General features: G+C 54.4%; 3 protein-coding genes across 3 annotated transcripts; 2 read left to right on the top strand and 1 right to left on the bottom strand.

The window, feature by feature from the left end:
- Window positions 1–322: 322 nt before the first annotated feature.
- ETH_00030295 (glycan synthetase, putative) lies at window positions 323–5139 on the top strand (the record flags this gene model as incomplete). Its single annotated transcript, XM_013373521.1, has 11 exons — window positions 323–717; window positions 1013–1385; window positions 1539–1635; window positions 1920–2126; window positions 2435–2590; window positions 2792–2988; window positions 3293–3529; window positions 3819–4064; window positions 4257–4406; window positions 4607–4846; window positions 5074–5139. The coding sequence occupies 11 exons, from the start codon at window positions 323–325 to the stop codon at window positions 5137–5139; spliced, it is 2364 nt and encodes a 787-aa protein (XP_013228975.1).
- A 1329-nt stretch (window positions 5140–6468) lies between these two features.
- ETH_00030290 (uncharacterized protein) lies at window positions 6469–8503 on the top strand (the record flags this gene model as incomplete). The annotated part of the gene is made up of 3 exons (XM_013373520.1): window positions 6469–7267; window positions 7460–7979; window positions 8419–8503. 3 exons carry the CDS (start codon window positions 6469–6471, stop codon window positions 8501–8503), a joined length of 1404 nt encoding a protein of 467 aa, XP_013228974.1.
- Window positions 8504–9533: 1030 nt separating this feature from the next.
- On the bottom strand, window positions 9534–12882 carry ETH_00030285 (zinc finger (CCCH type) protein, putative; the record flags this gene model as incomplete). Its single annotated transcript, XM_013373519.1, has 8 exons — window positions 9534–9874; window positions 10009–10072; window positions 10314–10511; window positions 10611–10827; window positions 11050–11552; window positions 11959–12002; window positions 12116–12428; window positions 12559–12882. 8 exons carry the CDS (start codon window positions 12880–12882, stop codon window positions 9534–9536), a joined length of 2004 nt encoding a protein of 667 aa, XP_013228973.1.
- Between the last annotated feature and the right edge of the window lie 3845 nt (window positions 12883–16727).

Raw genomic sequence — 16727 nt, 5'->3', positions numbered from 1 at the left:
TCTGTGCAGCATTTGTAGTTCTAGAGTTTGGTTCTGTGGGAGGTCGTCTGCAGAGAACTAGCCCATGGGCTGCAGCTGCGCTGTGCTGCTGTGCTGCTGTTCGTTGCTGCTGTGCCTCTGGTTGCTGCTGCTGTGCTGCTTGTTGCCGCTGTTGTGCTGCTTGCCATTGCTGCTGCGCTGCTTGCTGCTGCTGCTGTGCTTGCCGTTGCTGCTGTGCTGCTTGCTGCTGCTGCTGCGCTGCTTGTGATTGCTGCCGCGCTGCTTGCTGCTGCTGCTGCGCTGCTGCAGACTCGACGGGTTCCGGCTGGAAGGCGTGCCGTGGATGCTGTACGACCAGCGAAGCGTGCTGCGGCAGCCCGAACTGTACGACTACGGGGCTTACCTGAGTCGGGACTTGTGCGCGTCGGGGGTGTTGTACTTGGCGCTGGCGAACTCGCTGTTGGCTGCGCTGCTGCCGGAGGACCAGCGGCTCTCGATCGCCCAGGAATGCACAGGATACCCCACACTGTGCAGACCAGTGGCCCAGGGGGGCCTCGGCTTCGACTACCGCCTCGACAGCTCTCTCAGCCAGAGCCTCCGCCGCCTCATTCGCCAGTCCGGCCGCCGCCACGGCCGGTGGATGACTGCCCAGGTCCTCTGGGCACTCGCCAACAAACCCAACACGGAAAAACTTTTGGTTTCGGTCGACGACGCCGACACCACCAGGGTCTGCAGGAGGTGAGGGACCCTCCCCAGTGGCTAGCTCAAGTCTAGGGGGGCGGGGCAGCTAGCTAGCTGGGCAGCTAGCTAGCTGGACAGCTAGCTAGCTCTGTCTCGCCTGCCGTGCGCACTGTAGGGGGCAGCTCGCTGGCCCTAGGGGAGAAGCCGCGCGGCCGTGCTGCTGTTGCTGCTACTTCTGCTGCTGTCGGTGTTGCTGGGTGCTGTTGCTGGGTGCTGGTGCTTCTGCTGCTGCTGGCTGTTGCTGCTGCTGGCCGATGGCGCTGCTGGTGCGTGCTTCGGCTTTGCTTCGCAGACGCCTGAAAATCGCGCTGTTTGCGTGGGAGTCGCTGCATACCCACGCGGTGGGGGGGGTGGCTCCCCACGTGACGGAGTTGGCCGCGGGCCTGTCTCGCCAGGGCCACGAAGTTCACGTTTTTGTGAGGGCAATGGAGTCTTGTGGGGGCTGTTCAGAGCACTACGGCGTGATGTACCACGAATGCACTTTCGACTTGGACCGGGACTTCGTGGTGGAGATTCAAAACATGTGCGAAAGCTTTATTGCATGCATGCTGAGCGTCGAAGAGGCCATGGGCACGGAGTTCGAGATCTGCCACGCACACGACTGGCTCGCGGGCCGCGCCCTCATCCGGGCCAAACAAATGGCAAGTTTTGGGCTCTTCTGTAAAGTTCCTGGCTCTATTCCCGAGAGACTTTGCATTTCTTTGTTAGGAAGAATGGCCTAATCAGTGCAATCTGCGGGAGCGGCGGGCTCCTCTTTTCTGGGTTTTGCAAAACCCGTGTCAGTGACGGCTTTCTGCTGCGCTGTGGCGGGTCTGCAGGGGAGAACTGCCATTCTTACGATGCACTCCACGGAATTTGGCCGCTGCGGCAACAACAACTACGGCGGGGTGTCGAAGAGGATTCGAGACATTGAGGGTTAGTTCGTAGCTGCGGTCGTGCTGCTGCTTTTGCTGCTGCTTCTGCTCACTAGTGGACTTAGTATGAACTTCCTCTTGTGTCAGTCTGGGTTTCTTGGCCCCAACAAAGCCCCACTTGTGTGCATGCGCTCCACTGTCTGTCTCCCAAAGGGAAAGGGAGTTAAGGAGCCAGCGGCGGAGTCGAAGCGTGTCGGTGTTGTAAGTGCTGTTCGGCGTTCTGGGTTTCTGGGGCTTTCTTATTTGTCTGCTATTTGTCTGCTTCTCGCCTGCGGCCTGCTGCAGCGGAAGCTTGCCACTTGGCGGACCGCGTGATCTGTGTGAGTGGAGTGCTGGCCGAGGAAGTGCGAGCGCAGTACGGAGTCCACCCCGCGAAGATGACTGTCATTTATAACGGCATAAACTGCAACAAGTTTGACGGCGAGGTTGACCCAGGCGCTGTGAAACACACTTACGGGGTCGGGGCTCTGGACCCCATGTTCTTGTTTGTGGGTGAGAACGCCTTAGTCGCCACCAGCCCATCTAGACTCAGTCTGTCCTGTGCAGTCTGAAGCAGCAGCAGTACATCTGCCTTCTTTTATCTCGAGCAGCTGAGCAGCACCCTCGGTGGTTCCGTGACACAACGTAAACGAATCATGTTGCTGTGATCTGGCGGGGCTCTTACTATCGAACATTTGACGGAAGGAGTCCATTTTGCCCTTCCCACCTGGCAGTTTGTCATGTGAAGTTTACATGCTTTTTGTTGCTAGCAGTGTTGCCTCGGGATAAGCAGCTGCTACTGGTTCGTGTGAGGCTCACAGGGAGGATGGTGGTCCAGAAGGGTCCGGATCTGCTGTTAGAAGCAGTGCCTTTTATCCACAAGTTCCGAGGCGATGCCAAGTTTGTCTTTGTGGGGGACGGCCACATGATGGAGAGTCTCAAGGGCCGCGCAGCTCAGCTGGGCGTGACTCATTCAGGTACTTCCACCTTTCCATCTGCAGATGCTCATTTTGCCACTTTGCCTTGCTGCTTCGTTGTGCCAGCTGACTCGCACTAGCTTATTCTTCCTGCCGGCTTCTATGGGCTGTGGGGCCCCGCTGTGGGGCCCCGCTGCTGCCACGCAAATGCATGCGTGGCAGATGCAGCTGCTGGCCGTTTGTGTTCGCCTGCGTGTTTAGTGCGCTTTGTGGGCAAAATGGGAGGCGGGGCCCTGCATGCGCTTTTCAAGTCCTGCGACGCGGTGGTCGTCCCTTCGAGAAACGAGCCTTTCGGCATTGTGGTCTTGGAGGCCTGGAGCGCCTCCAAGCCCGTCGTTGCCACCAACAGTGGAGGACCCAGGGACTTCGTCAACCCCAACATTACAGGCATTCTTGTGGTGAGTTTGCAGCCTTTGCCTCCAATTGGTTTTTCTCCCAGTGCCGCTGGGTCGTGGAACAGAGCTGCATCACAGGAAAGAGGTCCAAAAATGACTTTGACAGCAGAGACGGGGCAAGTTTAGACTCGCGGGACTGTTTGTGGGGTGCAGGATTTGCTCCACTTTGCTTTTTCCTTCCCCGGATCTGCGTGTTGTGGTGCCGCTCACTCTTCCCATTTTGACGTTCCTGTATGCCTGCCTCTCCAAAAAAGCTGCATTTTCACCTGTGGTGTTTTAGCTCATCTTTGCACTTATTGGCTCGCAGGATCCAACTCCTGGAAGCATTGCTTGGGGCTGTTGCGAGATTCTGAAGAACTTCGAACATGCGCGGTGGATGGGTTCTAGGGGCCGCGTCACTGCCGCCTTCAGCTTCAGCTGGGATTCCATAGCGCAGCAGACACGGGAGATTTACTACGAGCAGCGCAACAAGCATGACACCCCCCCTAACTGGACCTACAGCAGTGAAGGCGACGAAACGCTCGCTTTCGCGCTTATTGGACCAGTTAGGCTTTTTCCGACTGCAGTCATAGGCGCCTCGACATTATTGCATTCGACTCAACGTTTCTTAGGCAGCCCTATTAGTTCTTATTCTTATATTGTTTGTTTCTGGCAGTTTTCCCTTTTCTTTGGTGGTGGCATTATGAGCGGTTTTTCGGGTCTTCCCACTGTGTCTTTCTGCCAGCCATATTCTTCCGTTCTGCCTTGCATTTGTGTCTTCTTCCGTCTTATTAGTTCGTTTGCTCATGTTATTTCCTGTCTTCTGTTTGCGTTTGCGTTTCTGTGCGTTGCAGGCAATGTATGAACACATGTCAGTGGAGGACTGCGACCCCCACGTGGTCAGCGGCCTCGCGCTGTGGCGGCTGTACCGCCTGCTGGGTTCGGGCCTGGCGGACGGCCGGGTGAACTTCATGGCGAACGAGTTCGCGCATCCCGACGGCCTGGACCTGCCGCGGCCGGCCAACCACTTTTCTATGGCGAAGGCCTTCAGGCGCTGGAACCTCGCAGAAAGCCCAGCCCTCAAGTTCACCCAGTGCGAGGTCAGGCCTTCTCTCCCCCCTGTGCACTTTGGACTACTTTTGGAACTGCCGATTTTATTCATATATGCTTAACGAGCAGCAGCGCTAGAGACAAGACGCAACAGAGAGAGGGAGCCAGGAGGCTGTGTACTGTTTCTGGCTCCCTTACTAGTGATGCTGGTTTGCTGTCGCTGGTGTTTTCTGTCCGCGCAGCTTTTCGACTCCTGCCTCAACCACTGGGAAAGCGTATTCCGCTGGCAGTCGGCCGCCCATCTTTATGTCGTCAAGTGCGATGAGGAGGCCCAGGTGGTTGTTTTAGAACGAGGGTCCTGCCTGTTTGCATTCAATTTCCACCCTCACAATGTGAGCACCACTTCACAATAGCCAGTGTGAAGGAGTCCAGAGTATGGTGCAGCAGCAGGCAACAGCTGCAGCTCTTTTGCAGTTTTTGCCCCACTTTAAAGCCACCCTCATTCTCTCCACCTGTTGTGTAAGACACATTGTTGATTTGTTGAATCTGATGGGCCGTTGAACATAAGTTGTGTGTGTGCGCGCACCTGTAGAGCTACGAGGGCTTCCATGTCGGGTGTATGTACAACGAGCCTATGCGGCTTTTCCTCGACAGCGACGAAAGCCGGTTTGGAGGATTTGGCCGACTCGCGCCGAGAACGCAACACCCAGCAACCGAAGCTAAGGACAGCCGCCCTCACTCTGTCCGGATTTACCTCCCCTCAAGCACTTGTGCAGTTTACGTCCGCGAGTCGGTTTACTGCGAAAAACAGCCAGAAATCATGGCCACGCCGGTACGGCCAGGGAACCTTGGTCCTTCTTCAAGTGTTTAAATGCCACCCACCTTGCTTTTGCCTTGCCCTCCTGAGCCTCTGCGCTTCAGCCTTATCCTGCTGCCTTTCTTACGCCCTTTTTGCGCGTCTTGAACAAGAAGCTGTACAGTCTTCAGCTTTAGCTGGCAATCAAGGCTTCCCTTGAGCTCGCCGTGAAGTGCAATTCGTTGTCTTTTCTGGAAATGCAGGTCCTGTCAATGCATCCGGAGGCGTATGTGGACTACCGCAAAGCGGACAGGAGCTGGAAGAATTGACACTACAATGACACACAAGCAGATCGACTCCGGGCAACGGACCCGGCGTGCGGGGCACAAGTACCATTTTAACTGCTTGTGGATGCACAGCCACGCTGTGACATCAATCTTGCGTTAGCTGCTGCGGCGCTAACCTATTTAATCAGCTGGTTAGGCTCTCGGGCTGTTCCTGCTTCGACAGGCCTTCCTGGGTGTTTTCCGTTTCTTGCCTGGGCAGTGCGCTTGCATGAATGCATGCGCGTGAAGACCAGTCTTTAGTCTGCCAGCTTATTTGGAGCATGTGCTCATGCACAGCAACTGAAACGTTTCCTAGTTAGCTTCCGACACACAACCTGGCATATCTTTACTTCTTGCCCCTCTACTGAGGGGAGCTTCCCTCCCGAAGCTCCCCTCAGTAGAGGGGCTAGAAGTAAAGATATGCCAGGCTGCATGTTCACGCAGCAGACAAAAAGACGAAGGGCACGGGGACAAGCTGGTGTCAGGAAACACCAGCCACTCGCAAATGTTTCCCTCGAGATACCTCCATAGGGTTACGATTGTGGCATGTGGGCGTATTACAAGATACCGTAGACATGATACCTTTAGGTTTGCATAGACTGAGAGCTCCTGGCAATTCGATACGTTCGGAGTAACGGCCTCAGGAGTGGCCTGTCGAGGCCTGCCCTTAAGAGCTCACCCGCCGCAGCTCCCGCTTCGTCAGGCATACGTTAGGCTCCGGGCCGTTTGCCCCACCCCTTCATTTTGCTTTTTGCATCTGTTACGTTCTTGTGTCGAGATAACGCTGAGGTTACTCAAAGCCCGCCGCTGAATTGCATACGAACGAAGGCTACGGAAGGGGTCTCGCGTGCAGTTGCTATTCCATTTGGTTTAAACATCAATTGTCTTTCGCTGCATACTATATAGAAAGTTGTGCGGAAGAACAGATTGGACCCAGGAGGTGCTAGTGAGTTACATGCCCAATGGTCAGACCGCTGGAGTAGCCACTGCTACAGTTGAACGGTAGGTGCCAAGCCACCGGCCAACGCTAATGGGTGTCACTTCTCCTAGTTTTAACTGCATACACTCAATCCTCTATTAGTTTTATTTTATCAAATTAATGGAGGGGCTGTCAACAACAGGGTCGCTTTCATTTCTTATTAGAACAGCAGGTAACACGAGGGCTTTGTCCAGAGGCCCTCGTGGTGACCCCACGTGTTACCTTCATATGCCCCCTACCAGAGTGCCTACAGGTAAAGTTAGGCGCCAAAATATAGAGGCTTGACAGATGTGGCTCCTGAGTACTCTGGGGGTTTATTATTTTGCTCAGGCTGCCATTATACCGTGCGGACAATGCAGACCAATTGTGTCGAAATGCCTCTAGATGCAATACATGTAACCCCCCGTCTTTTAAGTCCTTCCCTCCGCTGCATTGTCCACACCATTTTCATGCTGCGCCTCCCCCACGACTCATCCCCAGGTGAAGAAGACTTCCACTCCACGAACAGAAGTCCCCATGTTCCCCAGCCACCGCTCGCCGCTGCGTCGAGCAGAAAGTACCAGACGCATGCAGAGACCAGGGAAAAAGCAAAAGTGGGATCTACTTCAGAAGCGGCGGCGGCATCGAGGCTACACAGGGGCGCAGACCGCGCACAACGAAGAGGCCCCTCATCTCTGTGTGCTTCCCCATCCACCAACAGAAGCAACAGCATGGAAAAAAGAAGCAACAGGAACAGCGCCATGGTAGATTTGCAGCTGCATGGGTACCCAAAGGGCTCTTCTCTTTTAGAAGTAAACCCCGACGAGCTGAAATGGCCAAGAGGGTCCCACGCAAAGGCTCCAGAAGGGCCGCAGGGCATAGGAGATGCGCTCCAAAGGCTTCCTAAAGGCGGCGGCAGCAACTGCAGGAGCAGCTGCAGTAGCAGCAGCAGTGGCAACAGCTCCAGCAGCAGCAACAGCGGTAGCAGCAGCAGCTGTAACAAGAATGTCAGCGGCAGGTGCAGCTGCACTGGTGGCCATCCATCAGGAAGAGGTCCTGTTGACTTACGCCTACATCCACATGCCTCTCCCCCCCTTTCACTGATTTACTTGCGTCTTTGTGAAGCCCCCCATCTGACAGAAGAAGTGGAGCGGAAACTACGGGCATTTACAGGTCCTTCAGACCACCAACTGAAGTGAATCAGCAGGCTAATAGGCATGGAAAGAAAACGGCAGCGAATGGTTTAGAATTCGCTCTCAGGGGTTTCTGCTGTCCTTGTTGTTGCTGCTGCTGCTGTTAACTGCTTCGCCGTTGCCTCTACCTTTTGCTAAGAGTATTGTTGTGCTGAGCTGCTTTCCACTGCAGGGATTGTGGAGAGCAGTGCTGGCCTACAGCAGCAGCAGCAGCAGGCTGCGTACACACTGGCGGTCGTACTGTACATACAGCGGCCAAAGGCCTTCGGTTTCCTTCCCTCTTCCGTCGAAAGAGTGTCTTTTGAACGGTGGTTACTGCCTATCTCGATTTGTTGGTGCACGCAGAGCTGCAGCAGTTGCTGTTACAGCCGCAGCAAAGTGGGAACAAGTGAGCTTCACGAGCGCAGCAGCAGCTGCTGCTGCGGCACGACACAGTGCTGTCAGGCGAGACAAATAGGTTCCCGGCGATCGTGCAATCTCGCTGCAGCAGCAAGCGAGGAAGCCCCAGCACCAGGTTCTGCCTGTAGGAAGCAACATGCGCAGCAGCGTTCCTCCCAGTACCTGCCTCGGGAACTGAGGCAGCAGCAGGAGGTGGAGAAGGCCGTGAGGCGCGTCCTGTTTGCAATCGTAGAGCTAACAGCCGCTAGACAGTTCCATCTGCCCCCGCCAAGTGTCAGCCACCACCTTTACGGGTAAAAGCCAACACAGGCGGCTACAGGCAGAACGTGGGGGAGATCTGAGAAAGCACAAAGGGGCTGGGAAAGATTATATATACACAGCCAAGGCCGCGCACACGTAGATGAAGCAAAAGCCCTAAAATGACAAAGATGAATAGGCACAGAGACCCACAACCGTATGGAAAACAGGGAATGAGAAGCAATGACAGCAGCACTTCCTACACTAGACCAAACGTCACGCAGAAGAGCAGCTGGGGCCTTCAGAATTTCATTTGTTTCCACACAAAGGCTTACATAGCACCTAGGTCAAGATAAAGACACGTATTGATAGCCTGCAGCGAGCACAGTACACCTCTGCACGGGCGTTGTTCGGGTAGTTTTGGTATTTCTTTGCTGCGGGCAGCAGCTACATTGTTGCCCGTTGCTGTAACAACCCTTGCTGTATGTGCTACAGGTACGATCTTGTTCTCAGCAGCAACCAGGCGTCTCTCCTGGGGGACTGGGCTCTGCAGCTTCCCCAATCCGTGCGCCTTTTATAATGCCTGATATCGCCAATGCGTGTTTAAATACAGCTTAGCACTGACAGAACTAGAGTCAGAGCTGGGAGGATGCTGATGAAACATAAAATCCGCGCAACAAGTTAAATTTAAGGCATAAGTCCTCTTGTTGCTCTTTAGTCTATGCTTATAAAGGCACTTTGCCAGTGCCCACTAGAGCTCACAGTCCACTCGTCTGCGGTAGCCGCATTGTCTACCCTAGCCTGGCGAGTTGTGGCGTCTTCTACACGCCTCCGTCGGCCTTTGATGCCAGTCTCTAGCTTTAACTTGTCAATCACTACCCACAAATCTGTTTTGGTCTTAAACTGCTCTTCTGGTCGTACCTCTTGCCCGATGCAGCCACTTGCTACCAAAAGTGCCTACACTGCACGGGGGCCTGCGCTGCCTGCCGCAGCCGCAGCAACGGCTACACTTCAGCAGTGGCCCTATCCAGTACGGGACAAGCAGCCGCAGCGGTTGCTGGAGCAACAACTACACATTACGGACGCTGCAGCAGGAAATCGTGACCCGCCACTGCTCATGAAGCAAAACTTATATGCTGCTCCGGCTGTAGCAAACAAACATTCGTTTTTGCCAGTGGTGCAGCAATGTTCACGCTGCCGCTGCAGTAATGTTGCCGCACCAGCTAAACCAAAAGCAATAGGTGTATCCTTCACCGGACGGCGGCGGCGCCGCTCTGTCGCTGCGCTCTCAGTGCTGGCGTAGACTCTCCCTGTCAAGGGGCCCTTGAATTTGTCTAGACTTTCGCAGAATCACTAGCGAAGAACCAGACAACAAGCCCTGACTTAAATTATGGGGGACTCCAGCTCTTGGGTTGCAGTCACAGTTCCAGCCCGCGCTGCAGGAGGAACTCGTAGGAACCCAAACGAAGAGCCATAATAAGTAGCAACCAAGCTATGGCCACGCAACCCGCGAGCCACAGTACTCCGAAGAGTTAAGGAAAGCTATGCACTGTTTCCCTTCTCTAAGCAGCATCGCCTGCCAACCGTGGATACTCCTGCTACTGCTGCGGCTACGCTGAGGCCGAGACATCCTCCGCCATGGCCGCTGCTTCAGGTGCGTCCCCATCAAGCTCAATGTCGGCGCCGTCCCCACCTTCGACGGAAGCGCCGGGGGCAGCAGGAGTAGCAGCAAGGGCAGCAGCGCCAGCAGCTGGGTCCGTTGTGGCACCATCTGCAGCAGGCGGGAGTGTCAAGGATGGAAGCTCCTGCTGCTGCGCAGCCGCCTGCCTCCTTTTCAAGGAGGGCGGAGTCGACGGCAGTGTAAAACTCAGAGCAGCAACAGCAGCATTCTGCTGCGCCGTCGAAGCGCCACCTCCCGGATTTGGCGCTGTTTCTGACGGTGCGGCAGTCTCTGAAGAGAGATAGCACAAGGCACAAAAGCAATGCACGCCTGCCCAGAAAGGATCTAAACAACAGTTATTCGGACAAAACTGCAGTCTCAATGGATCGATTCACAAAACTGCCACCGAAAAAAAGATAACGTACGGCTGTCCTTCGTCCAGACTTTATTCCTAAATAGTCCATCTTCTCCTAGCTCCCCCATCCATCCCTGGTGGCAGCATCATCCCTCCAGAACACAAAAATGCGAGTATCATCGAGAAGGCGAGAAGAAACAATGGAAACAGAATCCAGCAAAATGCAATGAAACAGAATGCAGCACAGATGAACATAGTTCGGTGCTGAATTTCCCAGAAACAAAAAAAAATAGAAGACTGATGAGGAACACAGGAAATGAGGCTCGCTGGGCAACTTCTATGTTCCGTTCGCCCGTTTCGAGCCAAAAAGCTTACCGGTCTCTCAGGATGCTGGAAATTGCAGCTAGGATTTTGGCAGTTCTGCCCGTAACGACACTTGACAGGAGGATGCAAGTAAAAGCAAGAAGCGCCAAATGGGCAACGTGGGAAGTTGGCACAGCGAATTGCAGGGTGAATGAAGTTGCACTTCGGACCAAATGGGCAATCAGGCCAGCGAAGACACCGGCGGCGGACCTGAAAACACCCGAAAACAGCAAAAACGAGCTGCTCAGAGCTGTTGCTGCATGCAAGAACTTGCGGCTTCGCAGCTGGTGGATCCAGCGACGAGCTCACTTTGGCTTGCGGAAACGTCGAGCCGGCCAGGTGCGGCGCGTGCTGCGGCTGCTGCGGCTGCATCGGCATCCGCTGGTGAGGGTTCGCTTGCTGCGGAGGAAGCATGGCGTGCACAGATGGCCCAGCAGCAGCAGAAGCAGCATGCACTGGGAAGGGGGGCTCCCCGACAGGCCCGTGTTCCGCAGCGAGGAAAGCTTCCACAAACCGAGGGTTTGGCCTGCGCAGCGCAAAGTTAGCGGCGAAAGATGCAAGTGAGGACAGAGTAACAAGCAAGCCGCAACACAAGCAGCGCGAAACCAAATAACCTAACGGGCAAAGCTGAAAGCGCGAGGTGACAGCCAATGCAGCGAAATCGCCTCAGGCAGCGGCAAACAACTAGTGTGTGAACAACAAGAAAAGAACAAAAAGAGGGAAGATAGCTGGCCGTCAGAATACTCACTTCAAAATGGCTTTTGGCCCACGCTGCAGCCCTGCCTCCGGCGCTGAGATATCCGCTGGCGCCGTCGCCGCGACAGGCAAGAGCGGCATCTGTTGCGGCATCTGTTGCTGCTGCAGCAGTTGCTGCTGCTGCATGAGCTGCTGATGCTGCTTCGCCTGCTGAACCTCGAAAGTTGTGGGTTTCGGCTGCGACCGGTAGACTTCCCCAGCAGGAACAGAGCCTGGTGTCTGCTGCTGCTGCTGCTGCTGTTGCTGCTGTTGCTGGGCATGCGCGGCAGCAGCAGCACTCCAAACAGAGCCAGGAGGAGGTGAGGGAGTGCTCCTTTTGCTGTTGGTGCTTCCCATGATGTAGATAGAACGCGACATGGGGGGAGTTTCGCTACTCCCGTTGCTGCTGCTACGACTCCTGCTGCGGCTCCTGCTGCGACTCCTGCTGCGCCGGCCTCGCAGAGGCGACCGGTGCGACCTTCCGCTGCGCAAGCCGCCGCTGCGGCTGCTCACGGCCTGCAGCAAAGTTCTAAACAGCAAAGCCACTTCCTGAGATCCGGCAGAAGCAGCTTGAAGGCATGTAGACATGCAATCAGAGCAAAAGAAACTAAGACAGCCGAGAGCGTTGAGACCGCCAAGCTAGCGTAGGCAGCTCCAGTGCAGCACGAAGAGGAAACAAACTGAATGCTCACAGCAAGACTCAACATGTAACAAATTTACAAAAAAAGCTATAGCATATATGAATTGGGGAGACTGCATACAGAGATAACCATCACAAGAGTACATAGGAATGCAGCAAAAACAGCGTAGGCGCTTCCCGCCGGAGGATCACAAGCGCAGCTCAGTAGACGCGACAACGGCCAAGGCACGAAGAAAGCAGCTTCCTTCTGCTGCTGCTGCTGCTGCTGTGCTGTAGGCTTACGGCTTGCTCTGCCGCACGCATAAGGATGAGTCGGCGAGAAATCGCTGCAACAACAAAACGCCCGGGACACTGAGACAAAGAAGATGGGTAAAAACGCCATGAGGCTGCACCTGCTGCTGCTGTTCGAGCTGCTGCTGCTGCATGCGTTGCAACCCACTGTCACTTCGAGAGACGCGGCCCTCCACTCGCGACGAGTCGTGCTGCGAGCTACTGCTGTATCTGTGGCTGCTGCTGCTGCCATGTCTGCTGCTGCCGCTGCCTTGCTTGCTACTGCTGCTGCCGCCCGCCCCTCGTGACGTGCCGTCGTTTGTGCTCGAATGCTTGGCGCTGCTACTGCTACTGCTGCCGTGCTTGCCGCTGCTGCTGACATGCTTGGACCTGCTGCTGCTGCGGCGTCTCCCGCTGCTGCTGCCGCAGGCAGCGCTCTGTTGCTGCAGCTCTCGCTGAAGCCAACGAGTGAAGTCGTCAGCCTGCAGCGATACCCCAAGTCAACAATAATCCCAGTTGGCAGCACATAAACCCTGTGGCGCAAGAAGCTAATCCGTCACAAGTGCCAACAAGACTCGCAGCAGCATAGGCGACATCAGCAAGCCTGCTCACTGGCTGCCCTAAGAATTCCTTTAGTTCCTCCAACAGACGGTCTGTCGGTGCCTTCTCCCTCAGCAGCAAATGTAGAATGTACTCGGCAAGAATTTGTGCATCATCGGCATCATCCTCCGTCTTGCTCCCGCTGTTGCTGCCGTGGTGGCCGTTGCTGCTGCTGTTGCCTTCGTTTCCCCCACCGCTGGGAGTCAGGTACGACACGCGCAGCTCCTCTGCTATTCGTTGCTGCAGCCGTTTGGGGGCCCCGCTGCTGCTGTTCGCAATCGCCGCTGCGGCACCGGCCATATCAAAGCCGTTACGGGTAAAAACCTCCGCTGTCATTCTGGCTGTTGCTGCTGCTGCTGCTGCCACTGCCTTCTGCTCACTGTGACAATTATGACGATGCAACGCCTGGGGGTCCACGAAGAGCAACAAGACAAGCGACGAGTGATCCAAAAAGAAGAATGGTCCGCAAGAGCGCAAACGTGAAAGGCTGCTGGTGTTCCTGCTGTTCCTGCTGCCTCTGCCGCCGCCTCTCCTGATGCTCCTGTTATAACGGGCCGCGACGCCAAAAATGAATATGTGCTACTGAACGCGCGCGCCGTAGCTCTCAGGTGCACAGACACTCTGTTTTAATCCTATATCCCTACTCGGAGAAGTTCACTCCCGCGACCTATGCGGAAGCTGCTGCCGCTGCGGCTGCCGCTGCTCCTATTGCTGCTCCACCACTGCTGGTGCTGCTGATGCTGCAGCAACCGCCAAGCGAAGTACAAAGAAAGGAAGCAATTAACATGCAAAGGTCCTGGGGCAGATAAAATGCTGCGCGCAGCACCTGATGGTGATGCTGCTGTTGCAGTAGCCCGCCCATGCGGTGCTGCTGCTGGTGTTGCTGCTGCAGCAGCCTCTCGGCTGCTGCTGCTGCTGTTGCCGGAGGATTCCTTAACGAATCCCTCGAGTTGTTTCACATTTGCACAGCCACTTGGGGGGAAATTCGTGATTGTTTGCGCGTATGTTATTCCTGCTACTACTGCCGCTGTTGCAGCTCCGTGAATACCGCCGCCCCGCAACGCTCACCCACAGCAAGACGCAGCGGGGTATTTTTGATGCTTGCACAGTTTTCTGCCTTCGAAATTACTGTGTCACGCCCAGTGGCGATCCCGATAGGCTCTACTATTGCGGCTGCTCGTGCTTGCGTTGCAGTTTTGCCCATGGGCTTCGGACGCTGCATGCAATGCAGCTTCACGCTTCCTGTTAAAGCTGCGTCGTGATGGACTAGTGGTTTGCTCGCAGTGAGACTATGCGAACAATGAGGAATATGGCATATAGGCATACAGGGGCCTGTGGCTGCTGCAGCTGCAGCTAGTCACAGTGGGCTCTTTGTCCTGGGTGCCTTCGTCTTCAATGGGCACGTCCAAGCGATGAATGCGCTTCGGGCCAAGGCTAAAACTCGTGTATGAATATACTACAAGTGCGCTTAGCGTAGCTTTTTGTCTTCAAAGGCCGTAGGCGTGGAATGCTCCTGCGATGAATGCAGGTACGGGAGGTATGGCATGGAAGTTGGGAAGGCATGTTTGACGTCTAGGGAAGAAAAAGCTGGATATTTTGTTTCTCAGTATGTCTTATATTTGATATGCCTGTTTGGAGCTGTAGAGGAGTGAGCAAAGCTGGTTCCCAGCTGTTGCTTCGGGTCGTCGTTGGCACAGTAGCAGGCAGCAAGAGGGTTATTGCGCCGCTAAACTGAATATAAAAGCTCCAAAAATCCCTCTACAAGAGTGCGATTAGCACAAATGGGGCATCCGGGGAACTAGAAAGGTTTTTTGAAGGAAAAGAAGCTGACTAGTGCCATGTATGTATGTTCACAAAGGGACAGCTCACAGAGTTGTGGCCTCAACGAGGCAGCGCTAGACAGAAACATTTATATCTTATACGGCGTCCTTAAGCATTAGCGTCGTCCAATGATTAACGTAGAAGCAACGTGAAGTCTTTTCCCCCGAAGCTGTGGGCTGCGAGTGCGGAACAGGAAGCAGGGCTGCGAGTGTTAAACAGGAAGCAGGGCTTACAGTTGCAACGCTAGTCCCACAATAAACAGCTTCAGCATCCCAAAGAAGATGCTGAAGTTGTGATGCCGGCACTGCCTTGCGTATACATTTTCTAGATGCGCTGCCTGGCTAGTCGTTGCCCCAAAAGCAAACCCACTAGAGATCCTTAAGCAAGCCTTTTCATGATGCCAATGTCGGTTCCCTTTCTCCGCGCGGTGCTTTTTGCACAACGGAGGGGCCTACTCGTTTACTGTGATAAGCACCAAAGATAAGCTTCTTCAGCCACTTCAGTAACGTACACAAGCACTGGGAGAGCCTGGCATGCGCCTTTCTTGAGAACGTTACGTACATAATTTCTGCTTATATCAGCGAGATCGTGTGTCGCTGTTTTGGTTGTTCGTCTACTCATTTCCCAAGGATGATAAACGGAAGAGATTGCGCATGAAATGCTAAGCCGATCACAGAGATACTGCTACACGTCGAATTGAAAATGACGGCGTCCACAGGAAGTGAACGCTTTAAGGAAACTATGATTGCGAATAAAACGGTCGACAAAAGGTGGCAGCTGCCGTCGACAACGCCTTCCTGCAAATGAAGTATGCTCTTTTGCGTAGAGAATCACCAGGCGCCGAAATGAAGTCATTATAGGAGATAGAGAGACAAACGTCAGCTTTTAGATTTGTACCGACTTGAATCCAACGGCGAGAGGGAATGACCGGCTGCTGAAGAAATCCTCGACTTCCAAGTGAGTTATGAAGAGGCATGAGCCTGAATGCAGGGCTTCACACATGCTTCCGTACAAGCAAGCATGCCCGGACAACACTGTTGTCTGTTGAGGGCTAGGTAGGCCTCTTTATGAGCAGTGATGGTCTGCTGTCATGTGATCGTGGTGGTTGCAGAGCACGCGACAAAGAAACTCAGAACTAGGTGGTACACAGATTCGCCACATAACGTGATACAAATCCGCATGTAAGGCAATTCAAAATGAAAAGTTGAGGGGAGCTTGGAAATTAACTCTGATGGCTTCGCCATCTTGATTGCGAGTGCTCTCGAAACTAGGGCTCTCTCGAGAATGTCTACAGTGTCAAACAAGCCACTGCGAGGAGGCAGGGTCGGGTACTAGATTTATCGAGACAGCACATCCACTACGTGAATATCTTTACCTGACAATAATTTGACTGTAAGGTTTTGTGACTCCGCGATAAAACAGCCGCGCCACCATGCAGATGAGATGCAACTGCTCTTCAACGGCAACAGGTAAGCAGGAGTGCTCATGCTGGCGGCGCGCTCACAGCCCCAGCCACTAAACTGCGGCCGGGATACGTAATGCATCTTTCCCCAGAAGCGCGTCGAAATCAAGTCCAAGCATCTCGAAGATAAAACTAGCTGTCTTCCTCGCGCTGCGTACTAGCCTCCAGCTTTCCGCTAACAACTTGGTATGCAGTTACCTGCGTTACCACTGCGGAAATACTTTCAGCGCATCGCAGTGGGAAGTGTAGTGCGCGGCGCCTACGGCTGCGACTACGCTGTTTCCTGTCCCTCTACAGGTCTACATTCTACACCTAGATTAGTCCCATTTCTCGGCCTCTACCGCTTTATTCCGTCGACATACGACAATTCAAGAAGTCTGTGTGTTCTCTGTCTTCGATTCGCTCCCTTCTAGGAGATTACCCCCTAGAGCCTAGGGGGGGAGGTCGCATTGGTGCCGGCGCTATCGCCAGCCCCAGTCTCCACACGATTTCTGCACAATTCACATTTTTCACTAGAACTCACTAACGGTATTGGGGGGGATCCTGTCCCCCTCCAGTGTCGCGGCCCCTTGCAGGTCGCTAGCTAGCTATCATCCCTAGGACACTAGTCGGCCCCATTGTAGTGTCTCAGCACTACAGGAAATCTCACGTGGCTTGTACACCTCCTCCTCTTCCTTAGACTGAGCGCTAAAAATCACGGAAGGTGCCTTCATCTCCAGTGAGCTCTGCTTCACCTTTTCAATATATGCCTTCGGCACTGCTCTGGGCCAGATCTGTGTTATCGTTTTACCTCGCTAAAACAGCCTTTTCGCTCTTATGGGCTAGGCGTTGATGGAATTTGGTCTTCTGGCAACAGCACACGCCATCAAAACACACGATGCCATCCGTGTTGCTGGTC

This window comes from Eimeria tenella, genomic scaffold (assembly GCF_000499545.2).
Source record: "Eimeria tenella Houghton genomic scaffold, Eth_scaff15, whole genome shotgun sequence".
Taxonomy (NCBI): Eukaryota; Apicomplexa; class Conoidasida; order Eucoccidiorida; family Eimeriidae; genus Eimeria; species Eimeria tenella.
The sequence above is the reverse complement of the archived record's forward strand: the minus strand, read 5'-3'. Positions and strand labels throughout refer to the sequence as shown.